Raw genomic sequence first — 24,731 nt, 5'->3', positions numbered from 1 at the left:
AGTCCTTACCGCCTAATCGAGCCTGTGCCTGCGACGTTTGCTCCTTTACGCCTTGCCTTCGCTTCGTTTTAAAAACTTCACGTTTTAACAGTCTTCTTACAGTGATAAGTGAGGACAGTGGGACGAAAAACGAGAGCCAGAAGAATGGAACGGAAGGACGAAAAACTATGTACACGGGATTTGGCAAGGAAGGCAAACCATTGCCGCTTCGATGAACGAGCTCGCGAATGGGGGGAAACAAAACAGGACACTCCTGGGATGCTGCTGTTGATTGCACTGATAAGATTGGGCTCAGCGTGACGTGCGAGCTCGAGCCGGTTTAGAACCGGTCTAGTATGTGTCCCATCGATCGCCATTGTTCTCCTCGAGGATCTCTTTCTTCACCGTCACCGAGCTCGATGCCGGGCTGGCTGCTCCTGATCGATTTCCGTTAGACTCCTGGATGGATCCCGAAGCGGTCACACTACCCGGTCGTGTCCTGTCTGCGGGAACCTCTGATTCAGACTCCTCGTTGGAGGATGCTCGACGTCGATCAAGCTTTCCGTCAGAGCCGTAACCACCGCTGGAGTGTCGCGAGTGAGTTGATTTGCCGTCGTCTTCGTCGTTTTCGGCGTCACTCGGTGGATCATCGGCGGGTCGGCGCGAAGGCACGGGTGCTCCTGCTCCTGCCGCGGCCGCTACTGCAGCTGCCGCGGCCGCTGCCATTGCTGCGGCAAAGCGTTGCTGCACCGACGGAACGCCATCTGGCGGTTGAAGTACGCACACACCGTTGATAATGCCGTCGGTGGTGTCCTTTTTGCCGCCGGGGGGAATGTGGGAGGGTGCCGTTGGTGCCGATGTTGCCTTCTTGTCCGGATCTTGCCATTCCGGGTTGACCCATTGTGGGGCTGCGGGTTTTCGGCGGCTAATTCGTGACATCGCCTGTAAGCTCGCCAACGATGACAAGGACGTTCGAAGGTCATCGTCTTCACCGGATCGTCCTTTACCGCCACCATCCAACGATTCGGAGTCACTGAGAGTGCCACATCCTCCCGGACCGTCCTCCTCATGCTCGGCATCGTCCTCGTAGTCGTCATCACCCTCACGCTTCAATGCAGATGGCATCGAGAGGTCGAGTCCACTCATCTGTTCGCTGATGCTCTTGTTTAAAGCGGCCAAATCCGCTTCACTACCCGGCATGAAACCGCGACCGATCAACGCCGCTAGGTTCGAGGCTGGTGAGGTGGCCGCGAAGTAAGGTGGATAGGGCAGTGGCATGCCTCCCAAACCCAGCCGTTCCTTCTGGATTTCCATCAATCGCTGGCCGAGAAGTACGCGGAATTGCACCGGATCAAAGGGCGCTCCAGATTGGTTTTCGCGCGATGGAATGGGCTCTGTCGGCTGACCATGGGGAACCTGCTGTTTCAGGCGCATCCGATGGTTGTGGAACCAGTTAGTGATGGTGCGTGTGGAAAGACCCAGCTCACTCGCCAGGAACTCGATTGTCTGCACGTTCGGGTAGGGATCCAGTGCGAAAGCCAGCCGTAGAGCCTCCTTCTGCTCTTCAGAGAAGAGAACGCGCTGTTTCTTGTTGGGTGGCGCAGCAGCCGAACCCACCGAGCCAGGTCCGGGTGAGTTAGAGTGGTAGAACTCGGAGGTGTCATTGCTGGAGGTGTCGGAGCTGTTATCCTGTCCACCCGGGCCAGTGGAACGTCGTCGTTTGCTCGCCTCACGCCGTTCATTCTTGAGTGCTTGCAGTCGTTCGACATTGTTGGCGTCGCTGAGCCACAGCTGCATGCGAATGAACGGTTCACGACCCTTAATGCTCAGCATGTGCCAAGGTTTAGGTTTCGACAGCAATTCAGAGACTGAGCCTTGCGACAGCCCCAGAACAGCCTCGCCGAAGATCTTCTGACCGATGTTGTTCGCCAGCAGCGCCTCCTTGATCTTGGTCGTGATCACCTGCGTGTCTAGGTCCTGCGTAAGCGCCGCCATCTCGTACACCGTCGGGGAGATGTGTTGGTGCAGTGAACCTCGCATGGAGTTAGGTCCAGACCCTGGTGGTGCTGTGTGTTGACCAGTCGCACCCGGAGGTCCTTGCGGGATTGGCGAGTGGATCGGCATCAGGATCGAAGGTTTCTTCTCCTGCGAACCAGCGTGTCCTTGCAGAGCGATGGCGTGTTGTGGCGGTATGCCTGGAGGTGTTAGCAACATCGTTTGTGGCGAGGGTTGCTGAGAACGCTGCTGAGAAGCGCAATTTTGCTGCGAACCAACTGCGCCCAATGGCGATGGTTGCGAGGCAACCGGTGGCTGCGTACTGTGCCGTTGCACCTCATGAACTTGGGCTGCGTGATGAGCGGCTGCCGCAGCGGCAGCGGCTGCTAACTGATGTTGATGTTGGGCTGCGGCTTGGGCTGCTTGAGCCGTTGGAAGTTGCTGCTGCATCTGCGAGATCTGAAGCTGGAGCAGCGTTTTCTGCTGGTCCTGTTGCAGCTTGTTGATGGAATCGCTCAGCATCTTGGGCATCGTCGGTGGCAGCTGCTTGGGAAGGTGCATTCCTGGCAGCTGGGGCGTGCCACTGTAGTTGCCCGTACGCATCAACTTCTCGGGTGCGATCTTGTACTGGCTGGCGACAAGTTTGTGCACGGCGTTCTCGTCCTCGAGGAACATCTTCATGCGGATGAACGGCTCACGACCCTTCTGTGTAAGCATATGCCAGGGCTTCGGACGTGCCAGTAGATCACTAACCGATCCCTGCGATAGACCTAGCACGGATTCGCCAAACAACCGCTGGCTTATTGAGTACTGCGAGAGCGATTCCTTCACGCGTCGCACGATGTCCTCGGTGTTGAGGTTGTTGTACAAGTCGAACTGCTGCTGGGTGATCGGCGGCAGGATGGCCTTCAGCGGACGTTGTTGCGTTGAATGGTGTGGCGTAACCGGTGGTTGCGTGATCAACGAGTTGGTGATCGATGCCATCCGTTGCAGAGGGCTTGCAGCCACGGAGAACTCGTCTGAGGGTGCGATCGTTGGTGGAAGGATGCTGTTGCTGATGGGGCTTGGTGCCGCTGACGAGGCAGTAGTCGTTGGCGTGCAGAGACCGGATGAATCTGATGGCTTCGGTTTGACCAAACTGAACGCACTGTGCTTCATGCTCTCGTCCAGCTCCTTCTGGCTGATGTCGGCATCCGATTCCCCATCCGAGAGGGTGCCGTTTAGCTTCGACGATTGCTTATCTTTTGGAAGCGAGAGATCCTGCGCTGAACCTCCATTTAACCCAGTCACCGCGTGTTGAGAAGGCGTCGAAACAGCTTGTTGCGATGGAGTTGACGCCTGAGATGGAGACTGCGCCTGTTGTTGTTGGTGCTGCTGATGTTGTTGCTGCTGCTGGTGCTGAAGCGCCAGAAAGTTGGGTAGCGAAGACAGGTTAGGCATGCCTGGAAGTGTTGTTGAAGCGTTCTGCTGCAACTTGGCCAGCTCTCGGTGATACGCCTCCAGCGCCATGCGGATGTTGTCATCCTGCAGACGATCCATCGGTGGCATTCCGCCGCTGAGGAAATGTGGAAACAAGAGACTGCTCGATGTGTTATAGCGAAAATTTGTTCTACTCACAACAATTCGCGTAAGTCTACTTACTTTGGAAAGTCTCGCGGGCTGCGCATCAGCTTAGAGAACTCCTCTTGGTAGATCTTGGCGATCTTATCCTGCGGGATGTCGTCGTTATCGTACTTCTTGGGTCTCGCCGCGCTACCGATGCGCCCACTGAGAAAATCTTTGGAAAAGGGAGAATGGACATCCCTATTGTGTGGCGATTTCGAGTCATTGTCGCTGTGCTGCGTGGAGTCATCCAATCCGCTGAGGTGGAGCTGCTGTAGTTGATGCTGCTGCAACTGTAGCTGCTCACGCATCTGCTGCTGGTGGTGTGCCTGTTGCTGTGGCGTTGGTGGATCAGCGCGCTTCATCATCGAAGCCTCGGATAGGATCTGTTGCATGCGGTCTTCGCTGAGGTCTCCATCCGGTCGACCGTACGATGGCATGCCGGGTTCTGCACCTGTAATTAGCATACATCTGTCATATAAACCAGCGACACTGGGCCAGCCTGTGGCATGACCGAGGTTGGCTCGCCGTAGCGAAGATTTTCCCTCCCATGTGAACGGGCGAACGGGTCACGGAAATTAAAATGGCAAAGGGTGGGCAGAAGAAAATCCCTTTTCCTTCGAACCTCCTGAAGCAACTGAGGGCGGACTTTATGTGCAACTGTCTGGCACTGTGGAATCGGCGATGGGCGTCACCCAGAGATGGAGCGTATCTTTTACTTCGGTTTTTTCCTACTTTTCAGTTGCCACTTTGCATCTACATCGCTCGAGGTCAGTGTCGGTGCAGGGTGGATAAAAAATGCTGCTCTTGAAAATCAACATTCTGTACGAACGTATCATCATCGCCGCCGTCATCGGCCGAAACTCAAAGCAAGAGTACGGCAGAGGCACATCAGGCCCTGGAGTGCCTCGAGGCAAGCGGCAAGATGACTTGACGTTGGAGCAGCGAGAGAGCGAGAGAGAGAGAGAGAGAGAGGCCGAGGGAAAACGAAAAGGACATTTCCACATATGTATGCGAATCGAGTGAATTCCCAATCGGCCAATGGGATGGCAGGAATGAGGCTGCAAAAGGAAGCAATGAAGGGCAACCCTTCGGGCATCAGCCCCAGCTTCCTTGACGGCTAGTGCGCCTGTCTCTTTGCCCTTCTCGCGAAGGGCGGGCATCGAAAAGGCACCGAATGGAAGTCGAGCCCGTGGCCGCCACGCCGTGCAGGCAATCTCAAGTCTCAATCTATATTTATTCGTTCAGCATTTATAAAATTTATATCAAACGACTCCATCCATACATGGTGGCTGGGGTAACTCGTTGGTGGAGAAGCGAATGCGCGTTTCTTTTGCGCCATTTCGCCTTCTCTCCCGATTCAACTTTTTATTCCTCACCAAATGCCCCATCAACGGCACGCCGTCCGAGAGATGAGATGCCGCGATTATGACGAAGACGGCAAGAAGTGATTAAAAAGCGTTGCGATTGCGTCTCGCCCGAAACGAGCGCAGAAAACGTGCGGAACTAATTGGTATTTTAATCGCATCCATAACCTGCATCCTTCGGTTGCATTTCGGAGGGATGATCGCTTCAAAAACGCGCCCTGACCAGCCATTGCAGACGTTGCCATGGCGACTGCATCACAGCAGCAGCATGTTTTGATCGATTTTCCTCGATCATTTGCCGGTCGAGTCGCCATTTTGTGCCACCAGCCAGCACTTGCTAGACGAGCTGGGCCGGTGGGTAAGAGTGTTCGATGGCAGGTCGTTCGGAAATGGGTTGGTTGTAATTTTTCTAACCTCACTTTATTTGACAGTTTTGTAGACCGCGCTGTACGCCAGGGACCGTGGGCTGAGGTCGGGCCATTTGCCGTGGAGTTTATTTTCGTCTCCAATGCAGACGCAGAGGAAAAAAACAGCGGCAAAGGGAAGGCAAGGCAAAAGACAAAAAAGAAACGAACGAAATCACAATCGAGACCCCCAAGAGATGAGGATCATAAAAGCGAATATCTATAAATCACATGTCTCGTAAAAAGTCGATTCTCCTTCGAGAATGGTTTTGTTTTACGCCATTCGGGGCCACTTCGGCGACCGGTGGTTGTGCGAAAACGCGCCGCGGGGTTTTCATAAGGTTTCGATGTCATTTCGGTCGCCCATGGGGCACGGGGTCGTACGGCACCCTTAGGCAGCATCCTGCAGTGTCCTTGATCGCGCCCGTTTCACTCGTCTCGGATCAAACGCTGTGGTTCCGCGAAGTGACGACGATATTTGCCCCCGGTCGCCGTCGGGTTTGGGGCAATTTTTCATTCGAAGAATCAATCAACCCTCCCGGCACGCTGTTGTCGGCGAAGCGGCCATCAAATTAGTCATTAGCGCACGCGAGACGACCGCCAAGGGGCCCGACCGGAGCGCGTAATTGGCCCACGGCACGCAAATCCCGATGCGACTCGACGTCCCGTCATTAAACGGAAGCGGCAGTCGCAAAACCGAGCTGGAGCAAAATCTCAAAGGCTCCATTTCCAGGCGCTCGATTCGCGCTATTGATGAAGTCTCACAGACCTGTGTGCCTGCGTGTCCTCGGCGAAGATGCGGGAGGACTCGTAATCTCACCACCGGAAGACGCCATTCAGAAGACTGCCGTTTCCGATGACTCCACCGACCGGATTTAGCATCACGCGGTTGAGTCGAACCGAGCCTTGAGTAATTATAGAAAAATGTCAGTCATTTGTTCGGTCGGTCGGGCGGTCCTTTCGGCATCCCGGCTCTATCATTCTATGCTTTATCAGTCGATTCGAGAGGCGGAGGTGAAAAACAAAAAGCGAATCGTTCCCTTTGGAGCTGATGGCAATAATAGTCGCTTCTTCACGCGATGCACTCGCTCCAACGTGGGAAGCTGCAAACGTTAAACCCCGCCCTGGGACGTTTTGCCATCGAAGACACTCGGTTTCGATTCCGAGCGAATTTTTCCCCCTTCATAGGGTTCATAGGGAGTAATTTTTTTGATTGATTATAAAGCCGCCCGTTTTTGCGGCTGTCGAGGGCAGAAGAACGCACACAAGACAATTGCAATGGGCAAATGCAGTTGCGGAAGCAGTCGGAATCGCGGAAAGACGCGACCGTGTGCAAAAACAACGAACCACTCGGCGGGCCTCGAAAAGGGCGGATGAATATTCCCTCGGGCGGTGACGCGTCCTAATCATTAAGCGATATGGCAAGCGTGGTGAAGGCGCGCATTGTGTACGCAACAACAGCAACAGATTTATTTGATATTAATATGGCAAAAGCAGTGCCCTTGCGTGCTCGCGAACCACAAACCGCGCGTCTTCTTTTGTTCGAGTCGCTCCTTTCGGCATAATGTAAAAAGAAAAACACACTTCCACAATTTAGGATTTGCGTTTTCGCGGTTCGACACCGCGGCGTGTTTTTTTTCTTCCTAGGGGCGCTGCGTATTTCATCATGTTTTTTTCTTGTTTCCCGAGGGCGAAAAAACAAAAAAAAAAACCGAAGGGAGAATTGTTTTCATTTCCATGGTTTTTTTTTTCATGCTTCCTATTCGTGCGCTCCGCCTCCCTTAGGCAGCGTTTCCTATCATCGCGGGGATTTTTAATTGAAATTGACAATCGAACAACCCGACCCGGCCCTGGAGCTGCGACATCGGAGCGAAGTAATTACGAATCAGATTCAATCAATTCGCCTCAACACCCCCGAAGGCGATCGTATTGATCGAAATGTTTGCACTCAGCGGCTCGTTAGCTGAGTGCACGTGCCTTCGAAGGGCCCGGCGGCGTAAAAGTGACTATGTACCGATCCACCCTCATTAACAAATCGTTAGGAAGTGATTTAATTTGGTGGCCGAAATGGTCGACGAAACTTCAACAAGGAGTCGCATGGCCGGCAGACAGGCCATAACTATTGCCAATTGAGTGGCACCTGGCTGCCAAGATGGCCTTCTCTGGTGCGCCAGAAGCGATGAGACGACGAACGAACGAGCTAAATGGGACGCGTCCAGTTGGATCTGATCGTTCCTGAACCAGTGCTCCTGGAGTGTGTCCTCGCCGATGCACGGAAATCGAGCCATTTCGGGCGGACATAAATTATCCATTTTAAAATGCAGTGATCATTTCGAGTTGCCACTTCATTAAGTTTTACATCGCAATGTGTGGAGTCGGCCCTCCGGTCAATCCGTCCGTTCCTGATGAAATGGCGCCGAAAATGTGTCGATGACGGGCCACAAGGAAGCACCCGTTCAGGGGTGTGAAAATGTGACTCACCGAAGCGTTTTCCCGGGGAAAAACGAGAGCACTGGAATGCACCCATGTGTGCAACTGCACCGGCTACGTTTGCTATCATATTATTACTAAATTATTTTTATTGCCGCATTTGCGCTCGTGGAAAACCGAGCGACAGCTGCATCGGGAATGGGAACGGGAACGGTGAGATTTCAAACGGCCAGTCGAACGACAGGGGTATAAAATTTGCGTTCAGATCGCCTTTCGCCGTTTGCTGCACGCGCTTAATTATGAGGTGATGAAATAATTTGAAATTTTGTAATAATTAAAACCGATTTAGAGATTTGGCAGCACGTCCACGAGCCCGGGGTTCGTCCTTCGAAGCGAGACGGTCCGTGTGATGCCGGTGACACTTGCAATTAAAGGGCGGACTGTCCAGCGAAATCGATGAACTCTTGTGAACGCGCTCATCGGGTTTAATTATTCGTCTCGGAGTTTTCGTTCGCCGGAAAATGCTCCATAATCCGTCTAATTTAGCGCCCTCCGGTGGCAGATGCACGATGGGGCTAGGGATTAGGACGCCGAGCAATGGAATGTGGCGGAATTTGCATTAGCAAAAGATTGGCAAACAAAGCACAGAGAGCCGGGCGTGCCCACCGGGGGCGGGAAAAACATTTTTCCTGGTGGCAAGTTACGATAATTGAATAACTAATACCGTCTAATAAAAATAATCTGAACGGAAAGGTCCCTTTAGCACGGTTGTGTGCGTGTGTATGTGTGTATGTGGGTGGAGGTTTCTTTTTTTACATTACATTTGCTATCAGTTCCCGCGAACCGTCCTCCCAGAAGCGACCGGTAATTTATTCACCCTCGGTTTCTGATCGATCTCGAGTGTCTTCTGTTTTGGGTTGGTTTCTGAATTTACTCGCTCTTTCACTCTCTCTCTCTCTATCTCTCTCTCTCTCCTGCTCGATCTAGAGAACATTGGAATTTTCTCCACGCAACCGCAAGCGAACGGAAAAGTTCGGTGGGAAAAAGAATCATTTCTTCATCGTGTGCGCGGATCTTCTGGACCCAGTTTAACCGGGTAGCCCCAGTGTCGTCGACGTCGTCGTCGTCGTCATTACACAATGCCCAAAGCGGGTGGTAAAAGGGCGGCAGTGTTGCGTGTTGCACATCGAGCCGAGGCTAGGCAGTCTGGAAGCTAGCGTGTTGGGGTTTTATCAGCAGGCAAAAAAAAGACAGTTCCCATCCATCGAAAAACCGCCCGGACCCAACCCAAAATGGGAACTAATTAATTCACTTTTCGGAAGCGACGTATCGGATGAATTCGTAATTTTCCACCAGCTCCAAGCCGCGAGCGAACGGCATAGGCGATAGGCAACAGCTCCCCGAATGAAGGTAGGAACCAAAAAAAAAATGGATTGGTTTGTGCCGGCCTGAATTGGTGCCGTTGTTTCGCGTTGCTGCTGGCAGTGTTTAACTTTGCTGCGGCTGCGAAAATATGCTCCCCGTGCCACCCAGAGTGGGCGGGTGGGTGCCGAATTTCTCAGCACCACAGGCGAACCCCTGTGACGGTATTGATAAAGCGAACTTTACGAGGCTTTCCACCGCGACACGTCGAGAACGGCGGGGCTCGGGCGAAACTAATGGAAATATTAAACATTCATCCTAACGATCGCGCGAACGGGCGCATCGCTTCCACCGGGGACAGCAATTTCGCAAACCGAAACCCAAACGCCGAAACACGCATCGACAATAAAATTGGGAAGCAAACCGCTCCGAAAGGAGATGGCTGACAAACGAAAAAAAAAGACACACAACGACGCGCTCTAACATCCCGAACCAAACAATGGCGCCATAAATAAATATGGATTTTTATTAACAACGCTCTCACCTTTCCGTTCCGCATCCTGTGGGAGGGTGGGCGCGTGTGTGGGTTAGGGAAAGCCGAACAGTTTAGGAAAATGCGGATACCCGGGGCATGCAAATGTCATCGAGCTTCCGCCGCTCGAATCGGCGAAGGGCGACGATTATGCCATTTTCGGGGAAATCACATAAATTCCTCATTGAAAGCAATCCGGCAAGGAATGGAAAAGCATACACATACACACACACACACACACACACAGGATATTCACCCTCGTGGCTTTCACCGGTTGAAGGCGCGGTACATTTCTTTTCTTTGATATTTACTACGTCCCTTTGCGTCGTTCGGCGTCGGTGCGCTCTGCCGGAAGGAGTATTATTATTAATCTCCCGTCTCGCAGGACCTCCGAGGGGAACTGGAGTGCCGAAGAGTGTGGTCTAATCTACATGTCAGTTGTTTATTACCTTCACCCCCTTGCACCACGTTCCGGCCACCCCCTTCGGTGCCATCATCCCGCTATCGACGGGATCACGCGGTCGTTGTAAAATATTCGCGGGATACAGGTTATTTATTTCGTATTTATGCGCCCTTCCCATGGGTGGTGGGCGCTCGCGCATCGCGAGGGTAAAATGTCTCCGTTATGGTAGGCATTACTTTCTTCTCCCTTTTCGTTCTGGGCGGGCATGATTTACGGTGCGAGTGGCGCTCCTCGCGTTATGAAATTGGCGCGCCCGAGGTCGATGAGGGAAATTGACGAAATTGTCACCGCTTTTCTCCGCGCGGGAAACCCGCCACAGTCGCAACAGCGCCTGGCGGGAGGTTTGATGAAATATTTTCAATATTTTTCCCATTCCCGCTCGGCGAGGGAGCGGGGATTTATTTGATTTCGTCCCCGGATGTCGCGTGGAGACGGAGCCGGAAAAGGATGCGCTCCCGGAGGGATGAGTAACGGTTTATTGAAGTGTAAACAGAGGGCGTCTCGGGAACGAGATCGCCGGAAGAAGGGCAACACAAAACACAAGGACGTCCGCGTGACGTCGTGATTGATAAATGTCATGTAATCAATTATCGTTAAGCAGCGATGCGACGATGGAGAGCCAAACGAACGAACGAGAGCAAAAAAAAAAAGAGGGCGAGCAAACGAATCCTTGACGTGCCACTTTTGATCTCACTGTCTCTATCGAAAAGCCAGCCGCGCGTAAACCACCCAAAAACGCCCCCTTGCGTGTGTGTGTGTGTCTGTGTGTGTGTGCGAAGGGAGGACCTTCGGCGAAAGAACATTCACCGCCGTCAGGATGGCGCTGATTTATGGCAGATTGAGATACGACGAACGACTCGGTCGCATGGACTCACTCTGAGCTCGGAGCTCGGCGATGCTGATGATGAGTTCGAATGCGTGATTTTTCGAATTTTAATTACCCGCTGTGTGCGAGTTTTCTTGCCATCGACCCGCGCGCGGTGATGGCGTCTTTTCACTTTCGTTTGGAAATAGATCGATTGCGTGTACGGCACGGGGGATATCTCGCGAAGCCCGTGTGCCATGCGCCGTGTGTCATCGAAATGTTATTAACCTTCCCTCTCTCGTGGACGCCAATGTGGCCATCGGTCGGGCGGGAGGCGGATAAAATCGAATTTATAAATATGTCGTGAATAATTAATTAAAACCGGCGCACCGGCGAATGGGCCACGAGCTCCCTGACGCGGTTTTGGTTTGACATAAAGTCGAAGATCGCTCGGTCGATCCGCTCCGGTGCGATTTTCATCGGTTCCCAGGCCCCGGGAAAAGCGGTGGGATTTTTCCGCCGTTTTACGATGCGTGAGTAAACAAAGAAATGTCACCAGCGCGCGCTCGCAGCTGCCGTCTGCGGAGATGGCAAATGCAGCTATGGGGTTCCGCAGTAACTGGCACGCCTTGCAGCCAGCGGGTGACAATATATTTATAATATTAGTTTATTGAAACGTGCCGCATGGGAAAGCCGCAGCGGCTGGGACACCCAACCCCAGGTTGGCCAATTTAAATTCACTTCGCCCGCCCATCGCCACGCTGCCACGCGTCCGCCCGTCGATTCGAAACGAGCCTGGCATTACATTGAAATCTATAGTAGTGTAAATTTTGTATCAATGTTATAAATAACCCATTTCGCGGTACGCGGCGTCTGTCGCATGCAAAAACGCATGTTTGCCGTCACGAATCACTTGCGATCACTTGTGGCAAACGGTGAAGACGATGACGACGACGACGACGACGACGACGACGAACGAAGAGACTCACATTGTGGCACATTCCGCGACATTTCCCTTTTGTGCCGGGAAAACAGCCACCATTATCTCGTCTCTCTCGCGCTCGCTCCGGGCGCGTGAGGATCGCACGAGATCAAAGATTAAAAATGTGTCCTGTCACATTACTGCGTTTAATTAGAATGAACTGAATTCGCGTCGCAGCGGATCCGTCCGGATCACGGGTCCTGTGTACGTGAAGGCAACCTTCGTCACTTCACACCCTTTCGAGTGGCCTCGGAAGCCCTTTAGCGGTTTGTTTTCTTGCTGCTTTCCGTCGGTTCGATTTATTGGAAGCGGCCCCTAGGCCGCCCGTGGGAGAAAACTCTGAGACCAATTAGCCAGACTTCCCAACGCAATCGAAAGCGAATCGTCCGATTTCGTTGCTGGACATCGTTAGCAAGTCTTGTCATGTCTCGGAAAAACGGAGGCCCCATCCATTCAATTTCCAAGGGAACCACGTCACATGCGAGACCGCGTCTTCGGCTTCTTGGGCTGTTTTCCCTCACTGACCCCATGTATGGCTGTGTGCGTGGTAGAGTAGACATTTTAACATTTTTAATAATAATCTGCTTCTTCTATCTGGGGTGTAAATAAGAAAGGCACAAATGAAATATGGCCGCAGCGTGTGTGTGTGTGTGTGCAAATGGTACCGGTGACCTCGGCGCTTCGGTAGGCGGCCATCTTTTCACCCACCGTTGCATGTCTCCGAGCAATATGAACATGCTTTTTTATTTCGACCCGACCCCCATCGGCTCGAACACGACCGAGATCTGAGCGCAGGACCACCTGAAAGGACATCCTGTGACATGGAAACCACCACCCAATCCCAATGTTGTCACTGGAAGAAAGCGGGCTGAAGCCGAGAACGAAAAAAAAGCTAGTCGACTAACATAATCACATCGATATCGGTGCTCGAGGGCGAGGTTGTGGTGAATTTGTCTTTCCTTTCGAGGACCTGAGCCGGTCGGGTGCGCAAGATGGCGCTTCCAGCTAATTAGATATTGTTTGCTTTTGACATGTAGCACCGCGGTGATTGGATGATTAATGCCCCTCTAACACGCTGTTGTCCTGTTTGTTGGCCAAACCTCTTACAGCAAGTGTGCTGCTAATGCTGACGACGATGGGAATATTGATAGGGTCGCTGTCCCGCCGAGCCTTCTGAAAGTTCTTCAAGCGCCTAAAGCAGTACCGGTCCCGCGAATGGCGAATGGCGAATGGCGAAGGAAAACAATCGCAGTTTGACCGTTGTATCGTGGTCCGTTTTTTTTTTCGGTACTGCAGTGCCATAAAGTATAATTACAACCGAACGGAAGGGAACGGAACTGGCCCTCCAGGATATCGATAGTTGTAAATCAAAAGTCCGACTTTGGTGGACGGGAACGGGCTTTTTCATGAGCGATGGCCACACACACATACACACGCGCGCGATGACCATTGGAATCCATCTGTTTGAAATCCGCACACACGCCGCGCAAGTTCCGCGAAAGGGAATAAATTTCCCGTAATGAGTGTAATAAACAAATTAATAACCCGGTCGGGGTTTTGGGGTCCGAGGGTGGGTTTACTTTTTCATTCCACACCGCCCCTTGGATTCCCTGCGTTTCCACGACCATCCGACCACCCGACCACATTTGTTCGTGGCTTTCGTTCACCGAGGACATCCTCGGTGGCAGTGGCTTGTTAGTGGAACGGGTGCAAAGTGACCGCACATCCCGCTCGCCATTGACGAAGGGGCTTTTCAGCTATTAATATGCAAATTGGTGGCGAAAGCTTTCACCAGCTGGACCGCCGCCAAGGGTTTGAAGCCGTGGGGGCATACGATCGCGGGTGTAGTTTAGAGCCGCGAGTGAATTGAACCACGCGGAAGGTACTCAGTTTCGCTGACATTTCAACCGGAAGTAGCCCCGTTCCTGGCCAGTTGAGAGAACCGGAGGCGGGCGCACAAAGTTTTGCGTTCAAGAAAAGGGATTTCGTGTTCTTGATGGAGCATGTTCTTTGCATTGACGCAAATTGGACCGGCTTCGACGGCCGGAGGAAACTTTCTGGTTGTGTGGCGCGGGTGAGCGCCGCGAGAAGAAATCACCGGGAGACGACTGGTTCGAGTTTTTTGCTTGGGTTGGAAAAAACTTAAAAAGCGTATTAGTGCGCTGCTTGTCGTGCAGGTGGAAAGTTTTAATTAGTTAGCATTAGCAGGTTGTTACAGGAAGAAAGGCGGAAATCTTACGTTGGTGCAAAGAAACCAAGATAGAGAGAGAGAGAGAGAGAGAGAGAGAGAGAGAGAGAAATGGCAATGATCTCTTCGAGCGAAAAGTGCAATTGCTTGGTGCGGGAAAAAAGAACTTCCTCCTCGAAGAAAACCCGCGATGCGAACTAAATGCGCGCGTGCGACTTAAATCTGGCCCACTGCACCGTGCGGCGCTTGTGACACGCGGCAAAATAGCTGCGATTTAATTTAATTAATTAAAATACTTCATCACTATCGCGCTCGACGCCCGAACCGACCATGTGTTCCTATCATCCATCCTGTGCCGAAGCCGAATCTCGCCCAGCTCGGGAGCGGCCAGCACGCAGGAGAAGCCGGGAAATCGGACCCGATCTGATCCCGAATCCGCGCTAGAGAATAATTACACATTAATTAATACATTCCTCTTCACGCCGGACTGCCACTAAGTGAGCACTAAGTTTTCGCTCACGCTATATTTAAGCGCATCGACGACACCGGTATGCCGCATCTGAACACTGCCTGTCCGTGCCTCAATCGCTCGTTTCCGCTCTCGAGCACTGGGCCAACGATCGTAAACCGGTCGACCGGTGTCCCCGGTGTGCTCCTGTGTCTTCCTGTCTGCTAATCGGTGGTCCGCTCCCGCTGGCGACATGGTGGGGCCATAAAATGAAATATATTCTTTTATTCATCGCGCACGCGGATTGAACGAATAATTGCGCCACCGATTCAGTTCGTCCTTCGTCCGTCCACATGGCCGCGGGCAACCTTCGATTCGCGCTCACAGCTGCGCCTTGGGCAAGTGGCCAGGTTCACCCGACGATGATGACGAATTGAGTTCGCACCGAATTGTGTGTTTGTTGTGCTAACTGCTGAGCGAATTGTGAAAGTTGCCCTCGGCGAAAGGGCCTTTCGATCTTGTAGCGATCTGGCGCGCGCTTCGAGAAAATGTCAAATTTGGAGATCATCCCGCGTGGATCCGCCATTTGGCTTTCGGTGTAATGAGGACACAAGAACCCACAAAAGCACGAACATGCAAATTAGTGGCTCTGAATTCAACCTGCTTCGGTCCAATAAGTCATAAATGGCATTAGAGCGCCAAAATCTACCAGCCACCAGGCGTCCGCTTTTGGTCTCTTCGAGTGGTTTCGATTCTTTTCTTCCTGCAATTTTGCTTCCTCTTCCTCCGGTAAAGCCGTTGTTTTACGGTAGACAGAAGACATTTCATGAATAACCGAAAGACATTTTCTAGCTGACGTCTTACGATTTGTTGCTGCTTCATCTAGCCATCAAAGCGGTCTCAGCACATTGGCACGTTTGATGTGTATCGACTTCGGGGAAGTGGGTTGCCACGCCAGGGATTCCACACCCGAGGTCAAAGTTTTTCGAATTATTTCCGCTCCGATCAGACAGCTGGCTCGAACTCGACGCGAACCGGCTCGTCTGTATGTCACGGTGCGCCAAAATACGCGATTTGTTGAGGTAGAAATCAATCAGCGGCAATAATGAATAGACTGCTAGTGCTAGCCTTCGCCCTCGACTGCAGACGGATCGATCGTGGTGGGTTATTTTCGATTTCAAACTCAAACGGTGTGGAAATGGGCCTGCCACGAATCGGTAATCAATAGTGACGTGACCTCTAGCGAAATCACCTCGAAATAATCTTCAAGAAACGACTCCAAAAGGGGGTCAAACCGGCACCACTCGGGGCACCAGTTTCTCGAGACGGCTCTTTCTTCATCGATTTATAGCCGCGGCATATTTCGGCGTTCGGACTCACCGTTCGGTACCCGGTCGCCGTTTGTGCCGTTCTCACCGTTTGTGCAAAAGGGGATTATTTGTGAGTTTAAAATGTTAAAAATAGAGCCGGTTCGCTTAGTTCGACTAGCGCACGTGACGAGGGATGAGAGCTGTGGAACGAGCGGGAACGGTGCGGGACGAGCTGACAATAATACAGATAGGCATAATCAATTATTTTCCCATTTTCTTAATGTCACACGCTCGCACTCGGCACTCATTCGCACAGGGAGCAGTTGTTTTTCCCCGGCACAATCGCGTACACCACGAGGTGACAGCGCACCGGGGATGTGGATCAATAAATTATAAAACACAATGTTTGCAACGGTCGGTTGTTCGGTGTGATCAACTCACGCGCGGAATAAGCGGTTGTTGTGGTGCGGCAAAGTCCCTTTCATCTGGCAGCGGTCGGGCAACATTTTAGGCTAATGCTCCCGGCCGATCTGCGCGCGATCTCTCGAAATAACTCACCCTCGGTGGTTGGTCCAAGAATCGTCCGTTTGACCGTTTTATCGCTCGAGAACCGTTCCAGTCACTTTCATTTTCATTATTTACAATAATTAGCTATAGCTCTGCCGCGCTCTGCCGGTCCTTGGCTGGTTTTCCGTGGGTCGCTATAGAAAGTGCAATCCTTGCCGACGATGACGAGGATGACGGCCGTGGTCGCCAGTACAATGACTTTAAAATTGACCCACGCAAATGCGAGCAGAATGAAGCAAGGCGAGCGTCCAATGCTACGGGGTTGTTGTCGTTTTTTGGCATTTCTCTATCTGCCAGTGTCTCGTTACGGAAGATTTAATTGCTCGGCAAACGAGTGCAATAAAATGCGTATTCGTGCGTGAAGAATTACAATAGCACACCGAGTGCAGCCAATGCACGGTGCCTTGCTAAATTTGTATCGCTTGTGCACCATTTCCTTGTTTCCTTGGAATCTTCGGCGTATGTGTTGGTACAAACAATGTTGAAATCATTTCTGCCAACGTTAGCTCTCGCAATAGCGCATCCAATGGAGCATAGCCAAAAAATTCAATTGCAATTTTGAAAATATTCATTGATCTAGAAACGCGTTTGATCGTCAATTTTGGAAAAAATCCAGTTTTCTGTGTGTCTGTGAATTTTTTATCACCCCTTTGCCGATATTAATTATTACATTTTTCCTCCACTAGCTCCTCCATTCCATGAGAGAGCGGGAAAACGAGGGAAACATTAATATTTTGGGAATGGCGCTCCAGTCTCACCACAGGCACCGAGAATCGAATCAGACGGCTGGAGGACGAGTGCATTATCGTGCAATTAAAGGGTGTGTGAGTGAAAGGCAGTTCAACCCATTTGACCTCCGTACTGCATATGAGAGGAATGGCGTGGAAATGAGAGGAATGGGCGTTAAAAAGGCCCTGAAACTGTGGACGGGGTGTACCGGTTGGAAAACTGTCATGTGGACCCGCTGGTGTGGGAGGGAAAAGTTTTCCTACCCATCGGCAGACGGTTACCATCATCATTACGGATGGTGAAGTAACAAGTTCCCTGTAGCCGTACCCTCTACTGAATGCAGGAACCGCTTAGGAATGGCGGTAATCTCAATCCACCGAGTCCGAGTCGTCGGATGTTGATCCTTGACCGGAGTATGCAACAAATGCGTGCTTGAACCAGGGTCCAATTACCCTTCATCCAGGGGGCATCCTCTTCTGGCGGGCTAAGATAAAAGACCATCGATCGCAGAAAGCAGGACAGAAAGGGCAGAATAACTTTTATTTAGCTCGCGCGGAGTACGGGCGTATGGCTTCATTTAGGTTTCATCCCAGAACATTGGGAGTCACCCTTTCACCTTGGCTGCAGACAGGAAGCTGGAAAGTGCGGAAAGTTTACGATAAATACCAGTCACAAATCCATATCCGTTGCTGGGCCACCCCTAAACTAACAAGGTACCTTTTTTAAGCACGGCTGCCTCTCGCCGGATGCCGTTGGTTTTCGGTTTAGGAATGTTGGATTTTTCCGGCAATTACGCTTTCGACCTTTTAGAGCCGCCGCATGGGATGGGGCATCACCAGCGGTGATGAGGGCGCCTTAATCGGGAGTAAAAGGTGGACTTATCGAAAGCAAATAATTGCGAATTATTAGAAGGATATACGCCACACTTGCTGGCCGATAGTGCGATTAGAGCCTGTTCAATGTTTAATTGGTCGATAAATCACTCCCACTCGATGGCATTGCTGGGGAGCAATTTAAAATGGCCGCTCGCAATGAGCAACCCCAAACAAGATGGATGCCGTCTGAAAGAGCTTTCGATTCAAAGAGCAGTCACCGTCGAAAGATCACTCATATCTGCGAGAATCGAGCACTCCGGTCGGACGGAGAGCAGTTACATTAGCCTGCCGACCGGGGCTCTTCTTTTGCGCTGTGATCTCATGCGCGCTCTCCATTCAATTGAGCAAACAACCCCACAGCCTCGGGGTGGCGGAGATGAAAAATGCGAACGAAAGAACGCAAACAACAATGGGGCGTGGGGAGGAAAAAAGATGCACGACATCTTCCCCGAGCGCCAAATGAATAAATGACGTTTAGCTTTAAGCATCGCGGACACATCACGGGCCAGGCGCAGACATACCGCAGAACCGTTATTAGGCGATGTGCGTGTATGTGTGGGTGTGTGTGTGTGTGCAGTACGGAACGAGAAAGCTAATACCCATGAGAACTTGTTCCCGTAGGGCCTATTGTTCCGCTGTCATTTGATTGAACTTGCGGCAGCCGGCGTTTCCCCGTCGTCGTCTTCGTTCGCTCCTGACGTTTGTGCAGCAACGCCGACGAACCGTCGCATGAAAATCGCGCTCATGCCAGCGGGAAGAACGAGACAGCAGTAATGATAGTAATCAGATTATGAAAATTTTTCTTCCAGTTTTCCCTGCACACCGCTTTGACCTCTGCCACGACCACGACGGCGGCTTGGCTGCTTGGGTCTTCGGTAATGCTGTTGTTCGGTTCGATAACATCTTGGCCGTTTCATTTTCTTTTCATGGGTTTTTGTAAATTTTTACCTCCTGCATAAAGTGAAGATTTTTATTCTCCTCTCTTGCGTGCCCGTTCGCCGTTCAAATTTATTCCCTCGGGGTCCAATAAGGAGCCGCGCACTTGGCATCACCGTGATGCATCGTTTGGTCCTGGCTGCGATCAGTACGCGGATCGCTCGGCATAATTTATGCTCCATCATTTGCCGACTCAATGCCGAGACGTCGCTCGTGCACAAAAGATTTATCATTAGTTTTTCATGATCGAATCGTATCTTTTTTTTTTGCGTTACGTTTCGCGCCAACGAATTGCCCAACCAATGGAATCTTTGATACTCGCTGGCAGGTACTTCGATTGCTGATGAAAGTGGCTGAGCCAGAGCCGTCTCCGGTAAGAAACCCCCGTTTGGGCCAGAAGCAAGTTTGATGACCAGAAACGGTGTCCAGCGTTGGGTCAAAGTTTAATAGCTCTTTAACTGCCGATAATTTCACCAGTCCTTTATCCCAGACCGGGTGCCTCTGGGAGTAGAGACTTTGCGATAGGGTTACCTTGATTACAGTTTAATTGGGGACATATTTTACAGCTCCCTAACTGAAACGTGGAGCTATGGCTAGGAACGTGCGATTTGTCACCTGTCACGTGCAGAATGAGACCAAGAAGTAGACCCCCTTTTGCTTAGCCGCATGGATGCGATGCAAATAGGCGGCAAATCGTTTGCATTGCTTAGGGCACCGCTCATACCTACGCCCTACAACGGCTATATATATGTTTACCAATCATTAAACAGAGTCGGTCCTTAAAGGACTCGAAGCGAGCGAGCACCAAGCGGAGGTGAACAAGGAAAGAAGCAGCAATCAGCTGCAAGGGCTTATGGCTGAAATTTGATGATTTTTAATTTCCATCTTCTTGTGCCGGCGAAAAAGTTCCCGCTGCCGGAAGGAAGTTTCGTGGCCTCGCTCTCCCTGCCAGTGATATGTTTATTTTGTGCTACGGAGCGTAAAAATCGTTCGGTGCCCCTTGGAAGTTGTGTGGAGGCGCATTGCATGTCGAAGGAACGAGAACAAACCTTCTGCGCGCACATTTTTCGTGCCACGTCAATTAATTGATGAACGAAAAAAGGGTTCCATCCCACCGGTGGCTGAGAGAGGGAAAAAGTTTTTAATCTTCCCCCCGTATGGCCCAAGAACCACCTTCTCCTGCGACCTCATTTCCATATGTAAACACACACACATACACACACATATACACACGTCGTCGTCTTGAGCCGGTGGGGTTTTCCGACGTTGCCTTTCGTGTGGGCGCCGTTGCCGAAAAAAGTAACCCCGTGTTTCGTTGGCGTTTTTCGTGTGTAAAAGACCACCCTTCCCCCTGCCACCCCCCCCCCCCCTCCCTCCCCTTCTCGAAAAAAGAAGAGTGTTCAACCGAGGCTTTCCCGGGCCGCATTGGGAATGAAGCGAAGGCACGAGAAGTTTAATGAGCGGATTAGCGGTAATCGATTTTTCCAGCCCGGCCACCCAGGTCGTCCCACGGGAGGTTTGGTGCAGAAAGAAAACCCGTTTTGAAATAAAACAGCAAACGCCGAAACCGATGGCAACGGAAAATTCCTTTTCCGCGAATATAAGAAATGGCGAAAAAACGCCCAAACGGTGGCGGTTGCTGCCGTTGTCTTTATGGTGCCTATAAATTGCCTTTATCTATAATTTATTCAAGACGGCAATTATCGCTACCCAGTGGAAGAAAGTTTCCACTGCAGGATATTGAGATATTCGGGCAGATATCGAGCCGCGACCGAAAGGGTGCGGGTTCAAACCGACCCCACAATTGCGCCGTTACCGTTCGAGCACGCAGACGGCTGCCTCGCACACATGTGGCCACGTGGAAGGCGGGAACGAGCTGCTTGCCCGGGGGAACTTAATGACTTGAATAAAAAGCTGTCTTTCTTGCCGCCCGAAGGAGGCTGTGTTTGATGTGAATAATTGATGATTCGGTTGTGTTGCGGAGAAGAATCATTGTGCATATTTAAATTATCCCGATCGATTAATTGAACAAGCCAGCCCGCGTTTCTTGCGGGGAGTTTAAACGGATTACCAACGCTTCCGGCAGGCGTGAGCGTGGGAGGGTCTCGATGTTTTCGAAGGAAGAGACACACAATTAATCACAATTTCAAATATTTGAACCGAAATCAAACTTTCCAGCGTGCACGGCTGCAAACATGTTCACGATCGAATTTGGAGTCGGCAATCGGTTGTTCCCATTTTGTAAGCAAACCACTTGACAGCTGTCATCCGTTTGCTAGATTCTGTTGCGGCCAAGAGTGGGACCGAGGGATTGCTTGACGACGAACCGGATATCCGGACCAAACAATCACCGGACCGGGGCACTTTTGCAGCCTAGCGCTGGCCCACATCCGTCCCATTCGTCGTTCTGTCGTTCGTTGTTGCCGCAGTCAGTAGTAATTACTACACAGTACGCCATGGAGTCTAACCCACCCACGGTAGCACGCGACACATTGCTATGGCAACGACGGGGATATCGAGAAGCGTCGCCTGCTATCGACATTTGTTTGACAAATAATCGGTCGTAGGACGCAAATCAAAGCAAGAGTCCCAGATGTCAGGTGGTTCTGGATAGCGGGCTGATGACGCGTCTGTGTCACGGGGAAGCACACACACAAGAAGCGCACAAAGGACAATTGATGGTAATGCTTGGGCGAGTTTTCCGGGTGCGTGTGGGCGCGGATGGGCAAGTGAGTTTTTATGATTAATCAAAAGAGCAACTGAATTGACATTCTTTCCATCGGAGAACTCTTTTCAATCGCTCCGACCTGTCAAGTATGCAACTGCTTTGATGCGAGATGGGGGAAAAAAATGAAAACAATTTTTTGAATGGCCGTGGAATGGCCACGGAATAGCGGAACCAAGTGGGGGAGAATGAAGCACGGATGAAGCTGTACAATGAAATATTAATTATGGGCCAATCGTATACGATTGTGCGGAAGAGATGGATCTGTTTGGAACGAAAAGAAATAACTGTCTAGATCCCTTGCGACGCCACCGCAAACGGCAACGGAATGGCAGACAAGTTTGAGAGCAAATGAATGAAAAGCGTTTTGAAGTGGCGCACGGCAGCGAAACGAATCGTGAAATCTGCCAATTTCGGGAAAATTCGATATTAGTCTTCGTCGTCCTGACGGTCCTTCGTAGGGACCTACTTCTTCCCGTTCGCCTCTCGTGGAGGACTGAAAATGGCTTGCAAGGGCGCTGTAAAAGACAAACAATCCTTTGCCAGCGAGCTGATCTGCCGTCATCTTTCGTGCATCCATCCCGCGTGTTTGGGAGAATGCACTTTGTGAGCGGTTTGGCGGTGGAGGTGTAGTCAAGAAAAAACTGCAATCGAGCCGGAGAAGCTTCTCGGGTCTTTTTTTTTCTCGGGCACAGACAACACGAGACGAGACAAAGAATGCCGTCAGATTGCAACCTCGCAACGCAAACTTTTTTAATAAAATGTTGTTTATCGCACAAAACAGCTGCTTCCGGTGCATACCTTCCGGGTTGCGTAACTCCACTCTACCAAAGGCTTCTTCAATCCCGACCGGCGTGTGCATTCCCCTCGAAGGTAGCAGCCCAATTTCACCCGTTCACAACGATATTTCCCAACAGAACGTAATGTGTTTGCATCATTGGAAGTAAATCGATCAACCTACCTTTCTTGGGGATGAGCGACTTCAGCAGCATGATGGCGTTCTCGTCACAAGCCCAGGCATGCATCTTGCGATAACTGTCGCGGCCCTTTTCGGTCAGCTTGTCCCAGGGTTTCGGCTTCGACAGCAACTCCGACACGGTGCCCTGCGACAGCCCAAGCACGTACTTCGCGAACAACCGCTGGCCGATGTTGTGCACCGAGAGTAACTCACGGACGCGCCGCGAGATGTGCAACGTGTCGAGGTTCTGGTTGGCGTACTTGTCCATGTTGTAACGCAGCATCTCCTGTAGTTTGGCCTCCATCGGGTCACCTTTCGGGATCAGTGAATCTCCGAGTCGGCCCACCATCGAGCCCGGTGGCATCTGCATGTCGGCGGCGTCGGCAAACCGGAAGTGCCCCCGTTCTTGGAACTGAAACGGAAGTCCCTGTATCAGGTTGCCGGAGGTGGCTCCATCCATGCGACCAAGCGCCCCCAGCGTATTGTTGTTATCCTCGAGCGGACTCTTCGAGATGGACATGGGCGTGAGACTACCGCCGCCATTCAGATGGCGCTCGTCGTGGCGCGAAGAGTCCTCCCGCAGGATGGGCGTGCTGGCTGAGGACGAGTTCTCGTGATGGCTGCTGGCCTTATCCTGGTCGTGGCTCGCACCGTGGAGTGCCAGCGTCACGGGCAGATCTGTCGTGGGCGAATTAACAACAACGTGGTGGTGGTTCATTAGTAAGGCCGGATTGCGGGCTGCGGCGGCTGCTGCGGCGGCGGCAGCGGCTGCGGCCGCGGCTGCCAATCCCGGTGGAGGTGGCGGCAGATCAAGCGCTCCTCGGCGCCAGCTGCTGACGAGCTCCTCGCCCAGAAAGGACCCGAACTGCTCCACGTTCTGCAGTGGTGGTGCCAGGAAGGAGTTCAACCCGACCATCGGATCGCTTGCGGGCGTCGGTGTCGGTGTGGCGCCTGCCGTCGGCGGCGGACACAACTGGGGAGAGCGAGACGGAAGCGCAGGGGGATGCTGCAGGGGTTGTGGCGGTGGAGGAGGACACCCGGCACCGGCCGGAGTCGATGCGGGCCGGGCGATGGAGCAGTTATTGTTAATTTCGGTCGAAGCATTGCTGCCGATGGTGGTGTTAGTTGGGGATTTGCGGTGTGTGTGATCGTGCGGATCGCCAACGGCCGGCTCGCTAGAGGGCGCGCTAGTGCTGCTGGAGGTTGTGACAGAGGCTTGGCTGGTGCAGCTCGTGCTGACGCTGCAGCTGCTGTTGCTTGCATTCGAGGGAGAGGGGGCTCGGTGGGTGGGCTGCACGGGGGCAGGTCCACTTCCGGCGGAGCTGTCTCCGGTGTTGCCGGTGGCACCAACGCTGCTGGGACCACTGCTGGCGAGTGGGGATCCTGTGAGCGGTTGGATGCGCGGATCCCGAGAGCACCACGGGAGAAAGAGAGATAGAAAATGCGCAAAATGCGCGGTTTTAAAATGTTGCGACCCTCGAGGGGTTTCAGATGGGGCGGTGGGGCAATGGGGCGGAGGGGCGGGTGGGCCTATTAACAAAATCAAAGCGCCGATTCTCGCGAGTTTTGGCACTGCGCGAGGTGTGAGTCGATCGCCAAATCAACAGCTCGTAAAAAGACAAACATAATTTCATGTGTTGTGTGAGGGAAAAATCGGGCCGAGTGGCATTCATGATTTATAAATAAAACAAAACAGCAAAACAACGGAAAACGGAAAAGCTTGCCATGACAATGCTCGGACGTTTTGTGTGTGCTATATTTTTCGTTCGATCAGGGTGGCGTGAATGTTTCCGTTTGTGAGGGGGGGGGGGGGATCGTGTGTGTGTGTTTGTGTGGGTGCTCTAGAATGGTGTTGGGCTGGCTTATGTTGTGGGCTTAGCATCGCATCACGTTTTGCCCCAGCATGTGCGTTCGGAAACTTATGTAAAACATGTTTATTTTCCCATGAAATGGGGGCCCTTCTTCAGACTCGCGCGCGACCTACACACTCGGGGCGGTGAGAACAGATACAGAAAACAGAAGCGATCGAGATCCCAGACGCAGCGGTGATCGAACGCCAAACAATAATAACAGC

At 52.0% G+C, this 24,731-nt stretch overlaps 1 protein-coding gene across 1 annotated transcript in view; it reads right to left on the bottom strand.

Moving 5' to 3' along the window:
* Nucleotides 1-330: 330 nt before the first annotated feature.
* Nucleotides 331-24,731, bottom strand: part of LOC128722082 (homeobox protein cut) — a 151,751-nt gene continuing 127,350 nt past the window's right edge. Inside the window, exons 6-8 of the mRNA XM_053815905.1 lie at nucleotides 22,661-24,040; nucleotides 3,616-4,030; nucleotides 331-3,553 (exon numbers count right to left, since the gene is read on the bottom strand). Of these exons, the coding sequence (XP_053671880.1) occupies nucleotides 331-3,553; nucleotides 3,616-4,030; nucleotides 22,661-24,040 (5,018 nt within the window). The remainder of the gene's footprint in view (nucleotides 3,554-3,615; nucleotides 4,031-22,660; nucleotides 24,041-24,731) is intronic.

This window comes from Anopheles nili, chromosome 2 (assembly GCF_943737925.1).
Source record: "Anopheles nili chromosome 2, idAnoNiliSN_F5_01, whole genome shotgun sequence".
Lineage (NCBI taxonomy): Eukaryota > Metazoa > Arthropoda > Insecta > Diptera > Culicidae > Anopheles > Anopheles nili.
The sequence above is the reverse complement of the archived record's forward strand: the minus strand, read 5'-3'. Positions and strand labels throughout refer to the sequence as shown.